At 34.4% G+C, this 26,348-nt stretch overlaps 1 protein-coding gene across 12 annotated transcripts in view; it reads right to left on the minus strand.

Annotated features, from left to right (window-relative positions):
* Positions 1-25,880, minus strand: part of LOC143252978 (uncharacterized) — a 63,163-nt gene extending 37,283 nt beyond the window's left edge. For 5 of the 12 annotated variants that reach the window (XR_013029279.1, XR_013029280.1, XM_076505958.1 and 2 more), the window contains exons 1-2: positions 8,585-14,305; positions 1,601-5,058 (exon numbers count right to left, since the gene is read on the minus strand). Coding sequence is in view for 10 of the 12 variants with exons in the window: in XM_076505958.1 (XP_076362073.1) it covers positions 1,601-5,058; positions 8,585-8,795 (3,669 nt within the window). In the remaining 2 variants the exon portion in view is untranslated. The other 7 variants (XM_076505960.1, XM_076505961.1, XM_076505962.1 and 4 more) reach the window with 7 other exon arrangements.
* Between the last annotated feature and the right edge of the window lie 468 nt (positions 25,881-26,348).

The raw sequence follows: 26,348 nt of genomic DNA on the forward strand, positions 1-26,348 counted from the left end.
TCACTGAAATGTGATTGTATTTTACAAAATACTGGTCCACTAGAACACAGCCAAGACACATTACTTTGTAAAGGTTAAGTTTAAAACTCTTAGATTTGATAAGATAAGTGTAGATGTGCCACATCATTGCAACATCTGTAATGTTAGTCAGACATAGCTGATAGGGCAGTAAAGTAAAAATAATAAATGTATATAGATATATAATGTGAAGAGCTTTAAGCTATTTAGACTATACATTTACGTTATAATTTGTAGTCATTCTAGAACAAAGAATGACTAATTTTTATTTATTCCCATATTTTTATAGTGGTTACAAGATCTATAAAATTCATTAAATCTTTACAGAGATAAAGTGGTAAAAATAACAAATCAATTGGTTTTTTTCAAATTTGTGCAAAGCTATTCAAGGTCTATTTGCACCAGCTGCCCCTAATTTTGCAAAGAAAAGGCAGCTCGTCATCACCACCTGCAGCCAACTCTTGGGCTACTCTTTTACAAATGAATAGTTGGATTGACTGTCACATTATAATGCCACAATGGCTGAAAGGATGAGCATGTTTGGAGTGACAGATATCCAAACCCACGACCCTCAGATTATGAGTTGAGTGCCTTAACCACCTGGCCATGTAGAACCAACAAATATTTTTTTTCTAAAAACATCCTTTGATAATTATCTGGGGGTTATAAAGTTTTTGTATAAATGTATTTTTAATCTTAAAATCTAAATTGCTTTGCATATTGTATAGTCACCATTTGAAAACTAATACATGAGCAAATCATTACTTAAAAAATCTTAAAAAGTGATAAAAAAAAAAGCTCTGATATTTTGTACTTGAAAGCCTTGTAATGTGCACTTATAATACAAAATTTCATGAAGATATACTTACTGTATTAAAGGTTATAGCATGAAAGCTATAACAAGCAAAAAATGGTTAGGAGGTCAGTTCTGGGACAGATCCCATAGTGAGAGTAACACTTATAGCTATTAGGTCAAATTTTAGCAAACATTTATTTGAAGTTGCATACAACACTTTAAATGCATGCAAAGTTAGCACAGAGAAAATAAGCAGTGTACTGTACATTTGTATTTGATGAATTATTTTATGTTAACTACTTATTCTTTGCATTCTTAACCAGCCAATAAAGCAGCTTTTACAGCTTAACATTGTACATGAAGTATTTAGTTATATGAAACTGAAAAACACAGTAATTATAATATACAAATGTCTGAAAATGAAAGGAACTATAATGTACTGTGCAAAATAATAACTGTTTTATTTTAAACACTAACTATATGTAAAGGCACTGATATCATACTCTCTTATTTTATAGTTTCCTTCACTTGTATGTGCATATGCACACACGCATATCTATATAAATTGGAAGATGCAGCTTGAAACCCAAGTCTGAACTTGCTAGAATTTTGGCTCTGATTATGATGATGAATATTTCATTCAGACTGCTACAAAATGTTACTGGCTGGTTTCTAAAAGTACAGATGTATCATCATAGAATTTAACTCCCAAAGCAAACATCATATTTTATATACTATGAATAACCTACTGCATAAAGGAATTTGAACACAACATTTTAAACTTACCTCATCCTGTCTTTCATGATTTGATTGATCCAATTTAAATGGCTTATTAGCATGACACTTTTCTGTGTTTAACTGTTTTTGCATGCTATACATCCAATAACTAGAGTGTGTGTTGATAAGCTGTTGGAAAGACAGTGATTGAGACATTATAATTTTCTGTTCAAGTAACCACTGTCGTGAATCATAAAGCCCCATGTGTTGTCCTGGTGTCAAGTTTAGTATTTTATTCTTCACAGGAACTGCCTGCCAGTTACAGTACATTGACAGTTTGGGGTCTGTGTCCTGTGGAACATACATAGGTTGTGGTCGATAGCTACAGCAAAAAGTTGAACGCGTTGAACACTTTAGTCCAAGGTATGTATAAGCTTGGCCATTAATGTATTGCTGAATGCATGATTTCCTTGGTCTAGGAGTTTCAGGGCTTATCAAAGTAGAACCAATCATACAGGCTGTAACCCGCTTCTTTTTAAGTGGCAATGAAGTTGGTCTCTTCAAATTCACTTTAGAAACTTTATCATTTTCCACATCTTCAAGGTTAGTTGAAACTCGCTTTCTCTTTCCATAATTAGAAAGTTCAACTGGTTTAAATGAAGTTGGAATATCTGAGATTGAAGAGTTGGAGTTTTCGGTATCTGAACATTCCAAAGGTTCTGTTAATGCACCCATTCCTGGTTTATCCTGACATTCTAGAATTGTCCCATTTGTGCTGTCTGAAGTGGAAGGTGATAACAAAATTAGTGATGGAGATTGTTCAAGTCTGCTGAAGAACATTCCCTTCTCTGATGTATTTCCACTGTGTGAAACCAAACTCTGTAATTTAAAGGGCTCTCCCATCACACTTGATTCAGTATTTATAGCTTTATGGTCTGCAAATTCATTGGAAGTAATCACATGATCTTGCTGGCAATGTAAACTTGGCACATTAGAAGTAAATAATGATTGTTTTTTACTATTATCACTTCTCTTAAGTGAAGAATGGTGCATAGGACTTACTACTTCAAGCAACTTATCAGGAAAAGCAATAACACTTTTCCTATTTAAATTTTCTGATATTTTAGGAGTAAGTTTATTGAAGTGGAGAGCTGAAAGAAGTGTGTTTGATTCATCTTGTTTTGTAACCTTTATGTTTCTTTGCCAATCCTTCACTATACAACATGAAGTAGAAACAGTACTTGAATCACTTGCTTTTGAAACAGCAACTTCAGCACTAGTTTCTACAGAGGACAGAACCAGATTTTCTGCAGTTTGTACTGAAGCTAATGGAGATCTTGCTTCTTCAAAAACTGGAGGCATAAGAATTTCCGAGTTTGTCATAGCCTGTTCTTTATCAAAGAGTAAGTTATCTTTCATCGTTTTCAATCTTGCCTGAGTATTGCTTTTCAGGATGTCATTTGTATTATGATTCACTCTATCATTTATTTTGTTTTTTTCATATTCTTGACATTCTTGTTGATTGCTTTCGGGATTATCATAACTTAGATCAAGCAACTGTTCTGGGAACTTTCTTTTTTTAGGAGGAGTTTTTTGAATTAAAGAGAATGATGTTTGATGTTTGGGAGATGCCAAGTAATTATTGGAATTCAAAATGGATTGATATTCTTCATATTCTTTGTCAGTAAACTCTGCACCAATTTTCTTTGGATCCTGATTGAGAAAATTACTAGAAGATGAACATGAGTAAAAATCAGAACCCTGTTTTGGAAACAGCACATCACTAGTGGTATCAATACATTCTAAGTTACTGGTTTCATGAGCAAATAGATTACTTTCTTTAGAAAATACAGCATTACATGAATTACACCTGAATATCCTCTGTGTATTCAGTACATGGAACTGAGTTATAGATGATTCACTATTCTCTGTACCGAGAGAGAATTTAGAGTTTCTGGTTTTTAATAATAGATCCTTTATAATACTGCCCTCTGGATTTTGTGGATGTTTAAGTTCTAATGTATTATTACTTTTCATTAAGATTGGACTTTGAAATTCTGACTGGTTTAATTGGCTCATTTGATTATTAGTCCAAACCTTTTGTAAGTTTAAGTGAGCAGGTTTATCACTTACACTGCATTCTTCAGAAAACTCAGATGAAGATATGGAATAAGAACTATTCTCTTTGGAAATACAATCTAGATGACCAGCAGCCTGAAGAATATGCAAGTCTACCACATTTCCAGCTTTTAAGTCAAATTTATCATCAGTAACTCTCTCTTCTTTGTCTAGTTCATTTCTCTGTAATGAAATCTCTGTCAACTGTGTCTTGGCACTGTTACTGTGAGAATTTTCTTTTTTGTTTCCAAGAGTAGGAAGTATTCCATTATTGGAACACGTGAATCCAAGCATTTCCTTTTCCACAGCTGACTTGACAATCTTTGAATCCACAGAAAGTTGGTGCATACTTATGCCATGAAGTACAGATTCTATTTTATTTTTTTCTCTTTTAGTACCATACACAGAGCTTGGCATATGTAAATTCTGGTTAGCAGTCCAAATTGCTGATGTGTTTTTAAAAGCTTGAAAGTTATTTTTTACCAAAGGAGCTACATTTCTAAAACCAGGGTAACCTGAAAATGAAGTTCTTGTTTCAATGTACTTTGTATTGTACTTATTATTACCTTGCTGCATATTAATTATCTCTTCATATTTATCAGAACTATTATTTGTGTTGCTATCAGATTTAGTAAAAACAAGTAGTTCTTTTTCAGTTGACACATTGCTCTTGCCCGACCTTAAAGAAGAGTTTGGCACAGATGTAGGTGTTCCAGAAGGTAAAGATGCAAGAAAAGACTGTGTGGAATAACCAGATTTCATTGCAATTGCAGTCTCTTCTTTTAAAAAATAATTTTGTTTTAAAACTGTCTCCCTTGGACAAGTATGAGCATCTGGCATATCAAGTTTATCTGTAAATGCAATATTGTCCCTTTTATTTTCTTGAGGAGTAAGCTCATGACTTGCTGTAAACAAATCCTTGTTTACTAAAGGATGGGTAGTTTCATAGCACTTTTCAACTTCATATTTCCTACATCTTTCAAACTGTCCTTGCCCTATACTAGAACGTACTGCAATATTTTTGGGAAGAAACCTTGAATCAGATGTGAAAAAGCCATTTGCTGAGACAGTGGAAGACTCTTTTGCTGGCACTGTAGAAAAGTTTTCAAGCCCAGGTCTGTATTTCAGTAATTCTGAAGACTCGATTCCATTCAAGGAAGTCATTACAGAAGAAGGCTCAGAAGTTCTTAACTCCAAAGAGTGATTTCCTGAGATATTATTTTGGAGGGAAACAGATACTGGTTCATAACATTGTGTTTTTGGAATGGTAGAATTTTCCAGATCATATCCATTCTTGGTATAAGAATCCCGCTTTCCCATCAACATTTTAGCAAAGTCCCCAAAAGCACTGTCTGATGATGTTGAATCATGATGTTGGTTCTCATTGCTGAGTCCGTCTTCAATGAGACCTGCAATATTGTAAGTACGTGATAAGTATGTTACAGAACACATGCATACAAAAAAGTAAATGGTGATATTTGAATTTAATTCTACAATTACAAAATTAAAGGCTGCATCAACAGTCCATTTGTACAGACATGTGCAGCTTCTAGAATATGATGTCAAATGTATTATTACATTATGTTTGATATACCAAAAATAGTTAATTTTGCAGTTTAAAAAATCAAGTTGTTTAAAAGCACAGCAATAAGACTCATAAGTTTCATCTAAATATACCAAAATCAGACAAGCGAAAAGAACCAAGTAATGTTGTTTCTTCTACACACACACACATTTATTTACATCATGATTTGTAAAAAATATATCAGTTTTACTGATATGATTAAGGTTTCTGCAACCCAGTATATTCTTCACAGTGCTACTCTAAAATTAATATTTGTGACAACTTGAAGGAGTATGAAGTATCTTTCTAGCTCTTAAGAGTGGATCTCATTCACTTGTACAAAAGCCCTAAAAAAATCCAACATACCTGCAAATGTTTATGAAGTTAGGATCTTAAAAATAGCTGAAAATATCCAAAATGAGATTACTAATTATAATCCTCCTTATAAAAAAATATATACATACATATTAGGTTTTTTCTCATGATGCAACTGGCAGGATAAAAACAAAAATCATTTATATATTTGGGGTTTATATGTATATTTAATAGCATTATTTCTATATATCTGATAGTATTGGCAACAAAATTAAATTTATATTTAAATTTATAAAGGATTAATTCTTTGAAAATTGCGTGATTATTTGAGGAAAATAAATAGAAAACTTTAGATTCATATTTTCTTTATCTGAAAAGGTTTCTTGGATAGACACTAAATTTTCTGCACAGAGCAGTGCTATTATTGCTCACCACTGGCATGAATATATTTGCATATGCCCAAGCCTTAAACAAAGCACCCACCCAACATTTTGCATGTAATGCATCAGTCAGTGATGTATTCATTATCAGACTACAACCCTCCATCAGAATAAAGGTGGCATATCTTCCAAGCACAGTAATTTAATTAAGTACTAGCAGTTTAACAATGTAAAAGCAGTATACAGGAATTTGAGAGGAAAGATGGAAGGTTGTGCAAAGAGAAAGAAATACTTATTTAAATCAAAAATTCATGTAAAGAAAGTGTTAACTTCAGAAATGTTAATCATCTCTCTCTGCACAATGAATTGCTAGAATTTCATACTGATGTTAGGGCAAGAGTAGACAAAGAAATTACAAAGATAAGCTTATTTCTAAAAAACATAACATCAGAAAGGGAAAATCCACACAGTGTGTCATCTACTGGAGAGAAGGGAACATTCTTAAATCAAGACAGAGGGTAGAATAAAAGATAATAATTTAGAAAATCTAAAGCAAAGAAACAGAGATCCCAAGAGAAAGTGCTCCTTGTGGTTTAATGAAAGAAAGGACAGAGGAGGTTACTGTATAGATTATGATGAGACCAAACAGATGAAACAACAGAAATTGAAAAGCATGCTTAACACCTTTAGGAGTTAGTTGTAAAGAAATAATTATTTCTGTAAACCAGGCTCTAGAAATGGATCATACATTCTGAACTGCATCCCATCTGAAAAGAAGCATTGGTTGACAGTCAAGAACAAAGTACCCCAATGTGTCACTTGTGTTGCACTCACCAAAAGGTATGCAAACTTGAATGAGCGAACATAAGTGGTGCTCAGGCTTACGAATTAGCCTTTTAGACTCCAAACAAATGCAAGTTCACTTGAAGTGAGAGAGATGGTCAAAGTCATGTGGGATATAGTTATCTACCATCACAGCTAGAGATAAAAAAAAGATATTGAATCCTTGTTCAAGAGGGGAAAAAAAGTATTCAAAAGAGACAAATCCTCTCATTTAGGAGACAGAGTCTTGGTATCAAAAGATCCATGTTTTCAAAACTTAAAGGAGTATGATGAGACTACTGTGCAAATGGTGTACAAAACATCCACAAGTAAATGAGATACAGAGTCAGGGTCATGACTAAACTAAATGTCCAAGCAAGCAACCCCAAATGAGACAACTCTTGAAAGATAAGTAAGGTATGGTACAAGCCATGTTCAATGAGTCAAGCAGAAACCAAATATCCATAGGGTAGAGGAACAATGAGCCTTAGGAATGTAACTTTTGAGCAAAAGCCCACCAAACCCAATAAAAAGCATAAGGCCATATTCAACACAAATGGAAAGGGCATGAATTAAATATTTGACCACTATGAATGAACCAAAACACAGAAAGGAAAATAAGTACATGGAGAAAATATATGAGATCTTGATATAGGACAATCACATCTCAAGACTGCAAAAACTGACCAATGTTGGTTCAAGCTATAGGAAACATAAGTGTGCCAAATTGCAACAGATAGTAAGAAAAGAAATTGGTGAATGTTTAGAAGTGGATGTCTCTGTTACTCCAGGAGAAGTGATTTGTAAGAAATGCAAAACACATAGCAGACTTTATCCATTTGACTTACACTGCAAGGCTTCAGAGGAAAACATCTAGCAGATGTCAAGCTCTCATTGAAGCTGTCCAATGTGATGACATAGCTGTGGTTTCATCTCTGCTAGCTGCTAAGTTGGTTTATATTCTTCCCAACCAGTCATGTCTGCATCATCATTTTCTGTATCAGTTTTGTCTGAGTCCTTCTGAACACTAGAAGGGCACCACTTCTGTTCCAATTTCATAGATTTACCTGTCTGGCTGTAAGTTCCTTGGCCTTTCCAAAGGGATCACAACATTGTCTTCGTAGAAAGTTGTACTTCACCAAATATTCTTTTTGGTGGTGCACACAAAATACAGCATCATCTGTAAGGTTGTCACACCCTTTCCCCACTTCAGTAGTTCATTTTCTTTTTATTCCAACTCTGCTAAACTCAAAGAGTAACTTTTCATTAATGTAGCTTGTCATTTGACAGTTATCTACCTCTTGTAGAACCTTTCCAACAGACCAGGGTTCCACAAATCTGACCTTTGCATCAGAACACTGAATGATGTGATTAACAGAACCTTGTTCTTATATACTGCATGGCATTTTGCAATCCCAGGAAATCTGTCAAAACCTGGTGTAGAATAGGATAAGTCTAAACCTGCTGAGTGCAATAATGTTATTTTCAAATATGAAGCAGTGGGGGCAATAGTTGTCCATCTTGTCCAGACATGTTCAAAATGATTGTATCATAGTGAACTAATATGTGATAAACCATTCTAAGACGGGCAGTAAACCAGTCAAAGTCATTTATCAGGTGAAGCAAAATTCATCATAGTGAACAACAAATAAAGATAAATTTCTCAAATTATAAAAAACAAACAAACTGTTTTTGAAAAAGTTATTTTTCCAATCAATTAAGATATTACATAGGATTATGTGCCACAGTTAGCAAAGGGTACCAAAATGTTGTATTTTCAAAAAATTATGAAATGATGGAGTCTTAATACATCTATAATTTTTTAATGTATTGGAGAAAAGTAAATGTTCTTACTCTGAAAAAGTTTGGAGTGAATAGAATTTGTTACTTTCAAGACACTGTAGGGTGAATAGCCCTTCAGAAACAGAATTTTCCAATCTGAAGCCATTTTCAAATCAGAGGTTGATTGATTGGTTGGTTGATTTGGTGTTTTATGGCACAAAGCAGCTAGACTATCTGTGCCAAACATCCGGAAGAAAGTTAAAGTAAATTTAGTAAAATTCATAAAAGGAAATTAATGTAAAACAAAACAAAGTTTAAAAAACATAAATAGCATAAAACCAATGTTTACATCTACTCTACAATGTTAAGAGAAAAGCTACAGTAATACAAGTTGTAAAGGACTTTTTGTAGCATAATTGTGATTATCATAACTTGTCAGGAAGACTAACATGTAAGTACAAAAACCACCATCACTCACCTGAAGTTCCCCTTTCTAGTCCTGGTTTCAAGTTTATTCGACATTATGGCCATTTTCAGAAAGTAAAGTAATAAAAGTTTTAAAAGACTTTTAGCAAAAACTTAATAATAACTTGCCAGGATGACTAATGGGTAGTTCAAACAGCAGTGTTAGTCACCTGAAGTTGGCCTTTCCAGTCCTGGTTCAGTTATTTGATGTTACAGCCATTTTCTAATTTCAAATCAAATTAGATGGACCTTGTTTCTTAAAGGGGAATCACATTAAAAAAAGTCTAATGTATAAATTAAGAAACTTAAATGGCATTAAAACGATTAATGGCCTTTAAAAAACTAAAAACATTTCCAAGGTAAACAGTGTCACTATCACCAATAAACACTGTCTAACATTACGAACAAACCTTGGGACAGAAAATGTTTAAAATGGTGCCATTTTTGAGAGTTGTAACAATGGCAATAAAGTAGAATGTGGCTTATTGGTGCATCAGTTCCAGATGAAAGAAAACAATGAGTTAAAAACTGTGACCAATGCATAGTCTAGTTAGAACAACTTCCTCTTTCTAATCTTTATGGAAGCACGATGGCCAAACTCCAATATAGAATTTTATTCGGGAAAAGCTTGTTTTCACATTGTTTGCTCCATGTCAACTGCCAGATGGCACGAAACTGAGCCTTGAATACAGGACCATAGTCCATGTATGTAACAGACACAGCGGTGATAGTGCCAGAACAGATAGATTTAGCTGTGGTGTTGGCGAGCTCATTCCCTTGAATACCAACATGGCCTGGTATCCAGAAAAACTGGACAGAAGTATATGTTAAAGAGAAATGTGCCAGTCGATTTTGAATATTGGCGAGAACAGGGTGTGAATCAACTTGAAGCAATTCCAGGGCCATTAGAGAACTAAGCGAGTCAGTATAAATAGTGCAGTTTGAGTATTGCTTAGCTTCTATGTGATCCAGGGCAAGAGAAATGGCATACAGTTCAGCAGTGAACACAGAAGTTGTAGAGGGGATTCAATGTTTAACCACCAAACCACAACAAACCAAGGCAGAGCCCACAAATTCACCTGATTTCAAAACATCTGTATAAATAGGAATGGAAGGATGGTTCGAAAGATGTTCAGCAAATAACAGACAGTATATCCAATTGGAAGTGTCTGCTTTTCTCAGATGACTTAAAGATAGGTCACAACTGAGAACTGTAAGAAGCCATGGTGGGATGGGCTGACCAGTGGATACAGCAATGTTATCCATCGACAGATCCAATTCATCCAACTACACCTGGATTCAAAAACCAAAAGAAGCAATGGCAGATTGTCTGTTCTGAAAAAGTATGGCCCACCGAGGAAGAAAAACACAACCCCAGGTGAGATGCTTTGGTAAGGAATGGAGTTTCGAAACATATAGTAAAGACAGCTGAAAATGGCAGAGGTGCAAAGAAGGTTCATGAGACTCTACATATAAGCTCTGAACTGGGGAAGTGTGGAAAGCCCTAGTGCAGAGCTGAAGTCCTTGATGATGAATGGGGTCCAACACCTTTAAGGCTGAGGTTCTCACAGAGCCATAGACCAGTGATCCATAGTCCAATTTCAGTCGAATAAGAGCATAATATATCTTTAGCATAGAACATCCATCCACTCCCCAAGATGTGGAAGAGAAGACATGGAGGATGTTCAGTGCTCTTGTACATTTGACCCGCAGATGCTTGATGTGTGGTATAAAGCTCAGCTTACGGTCAAAGATAAGCACCAAGAAATTTGTCAGAGACCACAGGCAGCACAACTTCACCGATATGGAATTCATGATCTGGGTGAATACCACATTGGCAGCAAAAGTGCATGCAAACAGTTTTAGAGAGAGAGAAGTTAAAGCTGTTTGCTGTGGTCTACTTCAGTAAACGATTGAGGGCAGTCTGTAGTGGTCTCAGAAAATGCCATACCTCCATGTTGCATCATTAACCTTCTCAATGTTAAAGAATATTGATACAAGATATTGTCATTTGAGAAAGGCTTCTCTGATTAACATTTAAAGTCAAATCAGGTGGTTCAAGGTGGGTGACAGGAGGTTGTTTGATTCCAGGAACCAAACAAGATGAACATTAACCATCCTCTCTAAGGTCTTATAAAGACAGCTCGTCAAAGCAATTGGACGGTAATTTGAAGGAATTTTGGGATCCTTCCCAGGCTTAGAGAAAGGTAGGACAATAGTCTGATGCCAGGCATCAGCAAAAACAAACATTCTCCTGCCAGATCCAGTTAAAAACAATCAGAAGAATAACTAGAGAAGCAGAAGATAGATGGCACAGCATTTCATAGTGTACATCATCAGGTCCAACTGATGTACTGTCAGACCAATGAAGGGCCAGTTTGAGTTCCATCAGTGTAAAAGGTAAAGGGAAGATTATAGTCATAAAGACAATAAACTCAAAAGGAAAGAAGAGATTGTTCTGCCTGAGTCTTGATAGTTAAGAAGAAGCAGAAGTGCTAGATACCCAAGCAAAAGCTTTCACCTAAAATATTGGCGATGATCAGGGTATCAGCTACTTCCAGGCCATCAAAGAGTGAGATAGAGAGGAGGACAGAATTATATTGCTCACTGACCTTTCAAATCTTGTCCCATATGACTTTGAAACTGATGGTAGAAGATATGCTGGTTGTGAATTTAATCCAAGATTCCTTCTGGCTTTGACATCTTACCCATTGAGCATGTGCACAGGCCTGCTGGAAAGCAATGGGGTTTAAGAGTGTGGGATATCTACAGAAAATATCCCAGGCCTGATTTTAAGCCTTCCTGTGCCATGTGGCAGGCAGGATTCCACCATGGATGAGGATATCGTGTCGAGGTTTTAGGATAAAATTAACAAAAAATTACAAAAAATAACACAATACTTCATCAACATCAACAAGTTTCCTCCACAAACTGTAGAAAACATTATACGCACACACCTAGATAAAAAGCAAAATCAACTAAAAAAAGTAAATATACTCCACGAATTAAAAAATCATGAAACCATATACAGCTGCATACCATATATTCCTGACATCAGCAGAAAAACAACCAACCTTTATTCAAAAACCAGGCACAAAACTAAGGTCTATACTATGTAAAAATTACACTGACAAACACAACACCAACATTATTTATAAAATACATTGTGATAACTGCTACAACTTGTATATTGGAGAAACAAGTAGAAAAATGGAAACCAGATTCAAAGAACACAAAAAGTCACCTTCACACGTTTTCAAATGCTGCAAATCAAATAAACACAACATAACCACAGAAAATACCCAAATACTAAATAAAGAAGCAAACATAAACAAATGCAAAATTAAAGAAGCCTTACTTATACAACAACTCAAGCCCAAAATAAACCAATATAAAGGAACATCTTTATACCTATATTAATAAATATATCCAACAATTAAGCACACCCTCTACATTCCTACACTCATTTACACAATTGCCTTCAAACATGTGGTCAGCTACCAGTCAGTAACCCTTATTTGTGAACCTGAGGATGACCAAAGAAAATCAAAACATTGTTAGCTCCTCTACTGGTGCTTCCTCTACCCTTACCAGCTGTTTTTAAATATATAAGAGAAAAGGACTGAACCCATTTCCCATCTGACTGAGTATTGGGTAAGAAGAACTGGTCTGACAAATGCAGAGAGAACGAAAAAGTGGTCTGTAGACAAACAATGCAAATCACTCTTATTGATGATGTCCGTAGATCAGCAACCACCATAAATATACATTCAGGTAAATGTGATAAAGGAAGAATATGTAATCTTAATCTACCTGGTAGGTAACTGGAATGGTCATTTGGGACCAGTTACTCAAAACAATGAGAAGAATCTGGAGAGTACTGGGGCCTCACAAAAATATGTCTCTGTGTATTTTCTTGAAGCAAAGCTACATTGGGCTATCTGCTGAGTCCACTGAGGAGAATCGAACCCCTGATTTTAGTACTGTAAATCTGTAGACTTACCACTGTACTAGAGAGGGACATAAAAATATGTAATCAATAAAGTTTCCATAAATAATAGTGAGTGTAGAAAAAGAAAAAAACTTTTGTCAAAGAGCTAAATCAAAAAATGAGTTATGGTTGACACCACTACTGCTATGCATGTCATCATTAATAATGATGTTAAAATTGTATTTTGAACTAAGTAGAAACACACACACATACATGTCAACCTTAGAAATGAAATCCCAATTCCATATGAAAGATAGTGTAACCTCTATGTCAGAAGCTTGAGCTTCTAGGTAACCAGATGTATCATTAGATCATGGTTGCTTCTACAGAGAGAGCTTAAAAATAAGTGGAAGAGTTGTACGCTCTGGAAAGGATTGTGGAAACAGAAACTCAGGTGTAGAAGCCAATCTGGTGCTTTGAAAAGTATGTGACAATAAGTTGACAATTTATATTTCTTACCCTGGGTAACATATGAAGTGGAAAAAAGTTTTGTAGTGACAATCCCATCATATCCAGATGGAAAGCAGCTACTGCCACAGTCTAAAGAACAGGTACAGAAGATCAAACTGCCAGTTGTTGGCAATTCTGTCACAAAAATCCCTTTCAATTAAAACAATGAGCCACAAGCATCACTTGTGAAATGTTGTAAGCTAGAAGGCCAATAAGATAGGACTAATCCTGAGAAGTAAAGAGACCTAGACCACATGCCTCCTTGATGAGAAAAATTACACACCACCCAGTGAAGCCTATTGATTTACCTCTTAAGAATCTGAGGCCATGAGGCTTTCCCTCAAGAAAATGAAAACATTGTGTGTAGGGAATATTTGTCATATGTGCACAGACTCTGGAATTCCTGACTGCTAGTACGAGGACTGTTCAAAAAATACGCGGACTGTTTGAATTGCGTGGCTCCAGTTGGTTCCAGGGGAATCCGCTTGGTGTCGCTAGGTTCGCACAGATCAGCTGATTACGATGCCATTTCCCCATTGCAGATATCTTCATTTGTGTATTAGCTACGCGGTTTTAAGTGAAGTGCAATTTTTTCGTTTGGCGGATTTCAGAATGAATGACCTGAAGGAGCAACGACTTGCTGTGAAATTTTGTGTTAAACTTGGAAAATCTGCAACTGAAACTTTTGCTATGCTTAACACGGCTTACGGTGATGTTGCTATGAAGTGTACAGCATGTTTCAAGTGGGATGAATGTTTTAAGGATGGTCGACAGTCCAATGAAGATGATGAGCGTCCTGGACGTCCTTCCACATCAACTGACGACCCACACGTCGACAAAATCAACACCTTGGTGCAGGCAAATCGACGTCTGACTGTCAGGGAGCTTGCTGAAGCGTGTGGGATATCAGTTGGATCTTGTTACGAGATTTTGACCGAAAAATTGAAGATGCACCACATTGCTGCAAAAATTCAGCCTCAGAACTCATGAGTTTTTGGCCAAACACTCGATCACTGTTCTTCCCCACCCACTCACTCACCTGACCTTGCTCCTTGTGATTTTTTCTTGTTCCCCAAACTCAAAAGACCCTTGAAAGGAAGAAGATTTGAGACGATTCCCGAGATTAAGGCAAATGCAACGAAGGAGCTGGAGGACATTACAAAAGAAGCGTATCAGGACTGTTTCAACAAGTGGAAACACCGTTGAGATAAGTGTTTGCATTGGGGAGGAGAGTACTTTGAAGGGGTCCCAGACCTGTAACATCTAAATAAAATACATTTTGTTTTATGACGTCAGTCCGCGTATTTTTTGAAAAGACCTCGTATATGCACCTCATTCCTAAAACAAAGTATTTGTGAAGAGAATGAAACTTTGGAGAAGGTGACAGTAGAGGAATCCAACTCCATGTAGTGTACCAACTTTTTTTTTTTTAAAGTTACTTTGTTAGAGCGAAAACTAGATTTGTCCAAGAATATCTTAGTCTGTGTGGAAAATTATTTCATGTTAAAATTACAAATGTGTTTCCTCATCTGGAATTCCCTTTTGTAACCTCTAAAACCTCCTAAATGCATTTCAAACATTTTTTTCAGTAAAACTTTATAATACAGTTTATCTGTCATTTTCTCTGTCTTATTTCAGAACAGAAGCTGTCAATATAGCTGACCTCATAACTACAAAAGAATAAAAAAGGAAAAAGAAAAAATCTAAATTACCAGCTTTTTTCTTCCTAGAATGTCTTCAAATTTTAACATAAAACTATATACACTTATACTAAGTAACTTTAAGTTCATGACAGTACACTTTTATTTATAATTAAATTTTATTGTTTTATTGCCCTTTCAACCATGTCAAACTACTATCCCACCATTATAAGCTGTAAATCATTTGGGGAATGTATAGATCATGTTACACTACTGAATTATATTACCCACAAGTTACTACTACTTGCTCCTGTGCAAGCCTCACAAAACGTTTATCATATTATTATTATTTAATTTACCTAATCTAATCTTAACTAACTTAAAAAGATCCATATTCTTTACATTTTAGTTACTTTTATAATGATAAATAAGGAATAAGCATGAAAAACAAGAAAATCCTTGGGTCATGAGAACTAAAGGATACCTGTGGCAAAATAATGGAAATATATTCTTTATATAAAAAATAAACATGAAAAACAAGAAATAAAATATTTACTCAATCTTCTTTTCTCCTTGCTATCAATTGTTGAATAAAATTAACCCTAATTGTTTTATGCTAATCATTGTAATGCACTTAAATCATTTAATTAAAATAATGCACCAAACAATATACACTAAGACAAATTCCCTTACCTCTCAACAATGTTTTGTTTTTCTAGCTATGCAACAAGAGTCACTACATATTCATCCAATCTAGTTGTTAACTTTCTCATGGGAACAACACTGGTACTGTGAGTGAAACTGACATTTAACAAGATAACAATATACATCATATGATAGTTGAAAATCTTGACTTCCTATTGGTTATAGATAATATACAATTAAATTTAAGACAGAACTATTAATAAAGTCTGAATGAGAAGATGTGTCAGGAGGGGTCTGATTTTTTATTGAATAGCTCTGTAACCAAACAAAATTGAATACTATAAAATATATATGTGGACATTTAGAGGCCACAGAAAGCTGAATTTATTTTGGCTTGAAATAATTGCTACTGTAGCAAATCTGTTTTCTGTTACCATAACCAGTAAAAAAAGCTTTGTGTTAATTTCTGTCCTAAAAGAATTGTATGATAGGAATGGATGTAACATGAACGGAAATATAAATAAGCAAACACCAAGTTTTTAGAGACTTTTTCAATCACAAGCAAATCCTCATTCACTGTGTACAGTAGGTATAATGTACATGTTAGATTACAGCTTCCAATAGTGGGGTAGTTTCATTTTAGCTGTAGTATTTTTGAGGTGTTCCAGCAGTGATCCCACTACCATAAGTAAGCTGGCTTGTTTATGGTGATTATTCAAATTGTCAAAACGAAATAAAACATTAGTATCAATATTTTTTGTTTTTTTCCAATGAAATGTTGATGAGCATTTTATTGTATTTCAAATGTGTGGGGCCAAGCTGTTTGAGACAGAAGTGAATACACACAATGTTGTATCAACGATGTCATGGTGTTGATCTTAGTAAAGTAACAAATGTTGATTAGGCATTTGACATAACCTTGTTAATTATGTATTTTTGTGTACGAACATCCTAACATTATTGCAAGCAATTCTATTGTTACTTATGGAAGGACAACCAAAGCTTAATTAATAGTTTCCTAAAATATGTGCACTGATATTCATAGGTAATGCATTAATTCAGTTAATCTCCCAGCTCTGCTCGTCAGAGTCCAAGATGAGATCCTGTCCAGCCAAAGCTAAGAAGCTTCCATGCTGCTGGAAGCACACATTTTCAACTCATTTATTTATTCACTCATTGTATTATAGTATCACCTTTTATGTCATATGGTGGCTTTTCTTAGCTGCTGAGATGGAAATTCATACAACTCAGCTAATGCAGACAAATTATCCCACATATTCTTGTGGATGCTGTGGGGCATCTGCTCTAGGTGGAGAGCCATATATCAACCTTACAGAGAAAAAATGCTTTGGACAATCAAGCAGTTCAGTTTTGTGGTATACAATCAGCATGATATAGGGTAAATGTTCATAACAGTCAATTTGACTAGGGTTAAAAAATTTAGCAAGCACAATCTTGACAGTATTTTCCACTTACTCCACTGAACCACCAGAGAAGGAATGGTAAAATGAAATACACATATTTACCACACTTAATGTTTTATGCAATTCAGAAAACAGTTGATTGATGAAGTTATCTATGCTTTTTGTGTAGATCTTATTAGGTCTCTATGCTGGGCTATTCAGCACTCTACCAGCACAAGCCACAGACTGTACAGAAGTATCAACAAATGGATAAGCCTCAGCCCATTTCATGAATTAGTCAACCACAAATATATATATGGGTGACCTGACTCTGTCTGAGGGAATTTACCAGTGACATCCAGGACTGTTCACTTCACAGGAGAAACAACAATTCTTTGCTGGAGTTACCTAGTTTAGGTCAGCCTTTTCTCTGGATAATGCACATTGTTTACACTAGTGCTAACCATCTACATTTAAATGGGGCCAAAGAGACCACCACTGGTTGCACTTTACCTTACTGCACAGCAAAAAGCATCCATACTAGAACTGGATCCTTAAACTGCTCTTTCCAGAGCATTAATTCACTTGTGAATCTCCTGCTGTATGAACTTTTAATCAGGATAAGCACATTCAATGAATAGAGAAGAACTTATCACTTGGCAAAACAATCCATCTACATTTTCATTTTGTAGGCCAAATGATAACATGTGATTAAATTATATTCTAGCACTATTTTATCTAATTTGCCATCATGTCTTCAGTATTTATAAAGTTCATCAAATATTTCAGTGATACATGGTGTAATTTTACAGTGAATTTTCTGTCATACATGAAGTGTTGAAAATGTTTTACAAAGACCTCAACTGTAAGCAGTTCTTTGTTATACAGTACCTGCATTCAAGAGCCATGAGCATAAGACTAGCATATACAATTACTCTTTGTAGTCAATCATGCAACTACAATAACAATATTACAGTTCTAATTCCATTATTGCTGGTATTGGGGTCTAAATGAAGCTTGCAATCCTGTTGTGGTTATGCAAACACCAGGGCTTCTACTGAAGCACTTCAAAGACTGGGATGTTTGCTCTCAATCCTTACCCCATTTAAATCTGTCTCTGCATTAGTTAAAGCTGATAATGGTGAGAAAATCTTGGAAAAGTTTGTCACAAACCATTAGTAATACAGTACAAATCCAAAAAAAACTTTTGGAGACATTTTGTTTGGTCACAGATTGGGACCAATCTCTCACTGCTTTATTCTAGCTGGTTAAAAGAAGATTCCTTCTTTACCAATAAATTCAACTATTGTGCATGGATGCACATTTTCCTGGTTTAAGTTTCACTACATGCTGAAATACCATTTTTAGCATCTCAGCCACAGACTCAAAGAATAAGATACTGCCAATGTATATCAGTAACTCCTACAGAGTCAGCTCCATTAGCTTTACAAACTTCAGTAGTATGTTGCACAGTCTGAGCAGCATAATGCAAAACTCTTAAAGGCATTCTCTAAAAGCAGTCTTAGGTTAACTTGCTGGCATTCAGATGCTATATCTATTGTACTCAATCAACAAGTCCTTTCAAAAAACATCAGGACAATCATCTGTTTGTTAAAGGTGCCAGCATCAATTACCACATTTACCTATTTAAAATCAAAGTAAAACATAGTTGTACCTTCCTTTTTCCTGACAATCATCATCAAAAATAACCAAGCACTTCCTGAAGACTAGATGATCCAATCCTTTCATATTTGCAATATTTTAGCATTGGCTGCATTCCTAGTGCTCCAAGGAAGCCTGTATGGCAATTGTTTAATTGTACATGCATCAGCTGCATCAATGTGATGGTGACTATAACCAGATTAGCCATCTAGCACCATAAATGTATTTGCATGTTTCATCAACAAGTTACTGAATTGCTGCCACTATGTCGAGTGTAGACTGCACCTATTCATTTAGCAATTACAGATGTATTGGTAAGCTAGATATTTACTTTTGGACACAACCTTAGTGTTGGCACTAACACTGGTTATTGTCACTTTGCTTACTATGCCAAGGATCACCCAAGCATACAATTTGATAACCAATCACAAATAATACCAGGACTTCCTCCCAACCTTAGATAACTGCCTTGGCTAATTCTGCTTACTTTCTGAACAGGAAACAACCTATTTTATTTGCAAGCTCTCTAAATGAATTAAATGGGAGTGGAGAGACACATTAAACTTTGTCTGTAGTAAATATGGAATACCGCTTGTGTACAAGGGAGTGGAAGATTACTGTGACTTCCTCTTCAACATACACTTGTGTAGTACACAATTCCTTGGGTAAAATCTGGCCAACTATGGATAAATTTACTGTTCATCCATCCCAAGGACCCCAATGACTACTACCTTTGTTCTTTAAGTAAAATACTCAAGATATCCTTAGAATGTGACATCTTCATTCACAAGTAGTTCATCTCCATTTGCCAGAATAAAATTCATCTAGACTGGCTCATAATAGTATTTGCAGTCAAGCTACCTGATATACTGCAAGACTAATCAGTGTTCTGGCTAGTCCTGTATAAACCAGGAACTCTATCTTCAACAAGCACACATCAAGACTCACCCAACCCTCAAAGAGAGAGAGATGGGCTAACCACCACTCTCCCAAGTTGATGGTCAGGCCAGAATTTGTCTCTTCTAGTTTTCTGAAATTGTAGCAGGAGCATTTGGTGACTGCTGTTGGCAATTCTGTCGCCGCTGCTAGACAAGTTATAAGCATTTTACTTAAATAAGATCAAATGTTCCAAAATACAAGGCACATGTATACTACAAGATGTAGTATACTATAATAGTATATGGAAATTAAGGTAAAAATACATAAAATATGTAAAATTAAGAGCTGCCAGGAAGACTGAAGCAGTAAGTTCAAATTTGCTTCAGTCACCTGAAGTTGGCCTTTCCAGTCCTGGGTTCAGGTCAAAATAAAAATTAAAAAGTGTAAAAGAAATAATGCAAAAAGTGACTTCTGGCTGGTATGAAATCTGATACAACATGGGTTCTGGCTAGAATGATATGCTCAAAATTAAGTCACTGCAGCTATTACTACAGATTTATTCCTTTCTTACAACTAATTTTAAATTACCATTTTGTACTGCATTGCAAGAGATGCTACCTCATTCATTGTGTGAAAATGTTTTACACTCTGGTGATACCACATTATTTCATTGCATATCCTTTTCACACCCTGTCAAGAAGAATATCCTCACAATTCACTGCAGAGTATATGTAAATGATTAAGCTTTCAATGGCACCCCTCTTCCAAGATTTTAATTCAGCACAACATATCACTTTGTTTTCCACAAGATCCATCCTCCAGCACAACTCAGGTAATAACTGTCTCACAAAAGCACAGTTGTTCTTCATTCAAGAAGTCTAAACTAAGAAAAAGATGTTGTACAGCTAGTTCTGGAATCCACCCATTCCGAGCAGTTACTTATCCAAAATATTTCAAAATAAAGGAGTTCAAATCCTCTTGTGCTGTATCTTTGAATGAAAACAGATTGACTTGCTTCCTGTCACTTATGGGGAGCTGTGATTAGACTTTTAGAGAAGCATATACTCAGATGAGTGATAAGCCTCTGCTCTAATGTGACAGAATGAGGTGTGTTAGACAGCTTGTTCATAATGTCTTCATGATCCCAGTTTCCTCACTCATCCATGGCTGTATATTTCTACATTTTGATAGACTCACTACTGCCTCATAGTTCATTCACATCTCCATTTGATGCCCAATATCTCACTTGTGGGAAGATAGCTCCTACTGTCATATGTCACTTTCAGAATATCTCATCATATGTTGGTTTACTCCAGCTGGTACAAGTCTGAGCATTCTACACAGACCACTCCCACCCACACTCAGATTCATCAGATGCCACGTCACTGTAATGATTTTCATTTGTCCATGCTTCCCTCACAATGAGACTGATCCTAAGGATAAGAGTAAGAACAGCTAGTCTGAGTATTCCAAACACTGACAGCTCTTCTTAAATTGTCATTTATTAAGACAGAAATCACAGACTTTTGTAGATTTTATGAAACTCAAAACATTTTGGATAGAATTTATTCTATACTTAACAATTCTCTTGGATAACGTCTCTTTAGTGATTCACTTTGCTTTCTGAGCATAATTCCTTTAAGTTGTGGAACATGCTATTTCTGTCTCCAAGAAACCTTTTTTAAGCTTAAAGCACAAAAGCTAACAGAAAAATCAAATTTTGCAATAATATATCCTGACGTCATAACACCAAAATTTTCTACTTCCTATCCACCTTGTGGAATATCCAGATAATACTAATTTTACTTAAGCAATGCAAAGGATTGGAAAATAAAAGGAGATTTGAGCAGGACATTTATTAGACAGTAATAGTAAATTATTCAAATAACCAAACCACGGAATAATGAAATAAAGATAGTAGAAACAAAGTAAAATATAAAATAAACAATTTTACTAATATCACACTTAAATACTGTGTGTACTTGTTTTACCAACATGGCACAGTGAGGCCTAATTCAAGTATAAGACTGTTTAAATCAACTTTATTTAATTCAAAAGTAACCACCTGATTAATTATTCTAAATTCATAAAAGAGGTGACAGCCTCCAAAAATATCACCTGACTTATCACTGGAGGAAACTACTGTTGGTCATACTTGTACAACATACATTGTTACATCTCTGTTGAGAACAAAATGCATTACTTTCTAGAGAACAACAACAAGGCAGCTGGAATGAGGTGAGCTTAACAGCTTCCTTGGCCACATTATGTGAAGCCTACATATATATAGAGCAAATAAGGTCAAAAATAAATACTTTAATAATAAAAATAATACAAGAAAGAAATGCACAGTTTATTCAAGTACTATGTTGGCTACATGAAGTTTCTGTTTACTTATGGCAGGTCTAAAAAAAGATTAGGGTTTCATTTATATTTACGTATAGCAGATCAGTATATTATTTAGAACTGTTTTACCTAGGCTTACATTGTTTGTGATCTAAATGTAATGATTTAAATTTAGAATAAAAGGAAAAATGCAAAAACAAACTTATAGATAAATAGTGCACAATGAAAAATACATAGAACAAACTTAATCTTACAGATTTTAACTTCTTGAAAGGTTATCTGATGAGAAAGCACAAGTTTCTCATTGGATAGATAAATAGTTGCAAAAAGTTCCACCTGTTTGGTCTTTGCAGATCAGATGATCTGTTGAAATGTAGCTCCTAACTATGCTCTTAAGATGTTTCTGTTATAATTTCATCAACATTATATCAATTTCCAAGTTAGTACACTGTAGCTGACAAAACATGCAAGGATCATGACAGATTTCAGTATATGAAATAGTATTACAAAGTACATATCTAAATGGAAACTTGCATAAAACATCATATATTTTACACATAATAAAACATTTTTAAACAAGATATCATTTGGTTTTGTATTATAAATGTACACTGTTCAGCTTTTAATGTCTTTGAACCATTTGATTAATTATGCAGTTTCATTATTTTACACTGTAATGATCTATGATTAGAGGTAGTTGTCCATTTTGGAATCTGAAGCTCTGGTAACTTATTTTGTAAGGCATTACAAGTACTCTTAATAATAGCTTGCAATCACAGTACATTTCTTCAAGTAGATATTACTTGAATTTGTTTTGCACTCTTAATATTGGTAAACTTAAGCAAAGAATATAATGAATAAGCTTTATTTTACCAGATAAGTGTTAAGACATTTTAATTAGAAACCATATATATGACAACCATGATTGCTTAGTGTTACGGGCAAGTCAAACCTTGATTGATTCAAACAAAAGGTTTGTTTGAAAAATAATGTCCCTTTAAAATTAGTGCAAGGGGTATATGCATATAAAATGACCAAGGTGAAAAGTTGTTTGCTGGGGAGTTGAAGCCTCAGTACCTCAGTTGGTAGGGCAAAAGTGGTCCAACAGCATTTAAACTAGTGACACAACAAAACACATAAAAAAGTATATCAATTTAACTTTGTTTTTCATTTTCAATAAACATTTACAAATACTTTTTATTTTAGTTTTTAGTGCACCCATAGCAAAACATACAGAAAACATTCAGCCATTTGGTTACCCATAGCTAATCCTGCATATTCACTTGAGAAAAAGTAAAAATTTAAACACCCAATTTATTTTTCAGGAAATTATAGATTATTTTCTCAAGCTTTCATAAAGTGTCATCTTCTAGTACTTGTGACAGTAACTCATCCCATAAACCTATTACTCTGTTAAAAAACTGAAAGTATCTTAACTGTAGCTTACCCTGTTTTTGTCAAATCTAAAACTTATGTCCTTTCTTCTTATTGTCTTCAGAATATAACAGAGATATTAGAAGCTGCTGTTACATGAAAGTAAACACTTCTCTACTAAAAAAGAAATCAGTTACAGCTGTGACAGAAAACATCAGGATAATTATTCCCATCAAAATCATACTCACATTGTGATATTCCATATGCATTACCTTACATTTCTTACAATTAAAATCACCTGTCATTTATTTGCCTCACTCACCAAACAATTCAAATCCTTTGGAAAATAATAACTTCCCATTCACAGATAACAACATCCAAAACTTTAATGTCATCAGCAATTACAAATAATTCATTGATGACTTCTTAATCTTTATCACTGATGCAAATCAAAAACAGAGAAGGTCCTAACAGCCCTCAGATACCCCACTTCTGATGTTAATCCAGTCTGATTGATTGCCCATCATTTTTAAGAACCCTCTGGTTTTTTCTATCATGCCACTTTTCTATCCAATAAGCCATCTTAGTTGCAATATCTAGTAAGATAAATAACTTTTTAAAAATTACATGGCATCTTGTCATATACTTTCTGAAAATTCAGATCCATCAAATTCATAACCTCACATTCATGTGAATAAGCTATACTCTCTTCAAAGAGTGTCATAAATATTTGGAAAGTAAGAACTCATATTGACCATTCAATAAAATTTTAAAACTTTTCCACCACTAACGTAAGATCAACAGACATATAATTACAAAGACAATGTTTGTCACTTCTCCTTCATGTGATAATTATCAGTAAATAGAAATTCTGTTTCATAGTAGCAAAAATAAGCTACAGTATCCATAGGTATTAATATATGATATAGTAGCAGTGGTAACAACAAATAAACAAATAATACTTTACCATCACATTTAAATGTTTCTGGTTCTATCCTGCAATTGCAAAGATTGAAAACACTTATCTTGTAATAGTTGTGCTTAACATCTTTAACAAGTTTTCTCTTTTCAATTAAAATATTTTAGTTTAAAATTGACACATTTTAAAAAGGCAAAATAGTTGTTTATTTCAACAAGTGTCTTTTGCTCTAAATATCCAAAGGAATGTCCAATTCATACTTCTAATAAAATTACAAGATAAAACAATTACACTTTACAGGCCTCAGGTGGTCTAAATTATTATTGCAACTTTCACATTTATAAATATGTAGCCAACTTTAAAAGTATTTTAATACATCAGCTTTTGAAAGCTTAAAACCTAAGAGAACAACTTTTCATAATAACCGAAGGCCTACTTTCACAATACAGTAGTACAAACTTCACATATTGCATACACCAAGGAAGAATTACCATACATACATTATGAAAGCATTAACATAGACTACAACAGTAATGGGTGATGACTAAGCTATTGGCACTAACACAAATCAAACTCTTTTAAACACATTATTGATGTAAAAAAACAGTGAAAATCTACCAAGTACAAGACATAGCCACTTGTAATCAACACCTGTCAATCCATGGCTGTTTGTGATTAAAATATTCTTGTTCACTGTTTATTGACCAGCTAACTTACATTAATGCAAGTTTTTGGTGGCTACAAATTACAGTTAATGTTTTAAACTTTGCAGTTGCAGGATAATGCCCACAAAGATGTATCAAATTTATGCAAAATAGCATTTGATCACTTAAAAAAACGCTTTATACAGATAAATTAACAACTCTCCTCCGCTTTTCACCATTTATTTCTGTGAAAACAAAGATCTGTTATCCTTTCTTGACTAGTTACTGAGTATTATTAAGACGTAATTCACTTACTGCTAGTAATACTGTTTTAATCAAGCTTGAGTAAGTGAAAATTTAACACCTACATTTTTACACAAATTAAAATATTAGAAAATGTTAGAATTATAAAATAAATTTTACTTGACAAACTGAGTTCGAATAAAGTGTTTATGTTTGTTTAACCTAAACTTCCTCATATTATCAATAACATTAAGTAAGACTAAAGTAATAATAGCGTAATAAGTTAGTGTAACAGTAGCCTAATCCTAAGCCTGATAATTGCCGAAGTTTACACTTTCGTTCATCTGACCTTGTTTTATACGTGGCATCTTGATTCTCCGCCGCCACTTGTCTCACGTTCACAAGCAGGGATTCCCCAAGAACGCTGGCACCACTCACTAACTTGTCTTAAAGCATTGATTCATTTTTTATGTCTTAAAAACCTTTAAAGCTTTATAAAGAACTATCAAGAAGTTTATTCTCATTTTCTAAAATCCGTGCCTGGAATTCCAAACACTTCCTAACAATAATAATAAAAAAAAGCTGTAGCAGAAAAGCAAACAACACTCACCCAACACAACCTTGGATAATGACGTCAGAAGATACGAATGTGAGAGGCACGAGAGAAGAAGGGGGTATATTTACTTGTATTTTAGCCACTATGAAGTTAAATCACAGAGACAAGCATGGCTACGTGATATTCCACAAATATTTATTATCCCTACAATATCAAGCAAACACTGTTATAACCATATTATCATAAAAAGCACATACTATATTTTAACACAATGTTGTATACATTTGTATTTTTATATAAAGAAGCCATAGATCCTAAGTTAAGTTGATCTTTTGTATTTTAATTTTTATGTTATATAACTTTGTTAATCTGCCTTATTAAATAAAAATATGTAAATATTTCAAAGATTCAAATCACTTTATTCAACGCTAATATTAAAAATAAATTTAGCAAGTTTCAAATGTTCCTCGTGTAAACAGAACAAAATAGTAGTTTATTGAGATCTCTTTCGCTTTATTAGCGCCATCTGCTGAGTGATTCAAACATAATTATTGTGCATAAAGACGTGTATTGTGTGTTACGTTGAGAAAAATCAGTGTATCTTGATTGCTCATTACTT

Source organism: Tachypleus tridentatus, chromosome 6, assembly GCF_004210375.1.
Source record: "Tachypleus tridentatus isolate NWPU-2018 chromosome 6, ASM421037v1, whole genome shotgun sequence".
Taxonomy (NCBI): Eukaryota; Metazoa; Arthropoda; class Merostomata; order Xiphosura; family Limulidae; genus Tachypleus; species Tachypleus tridentatus.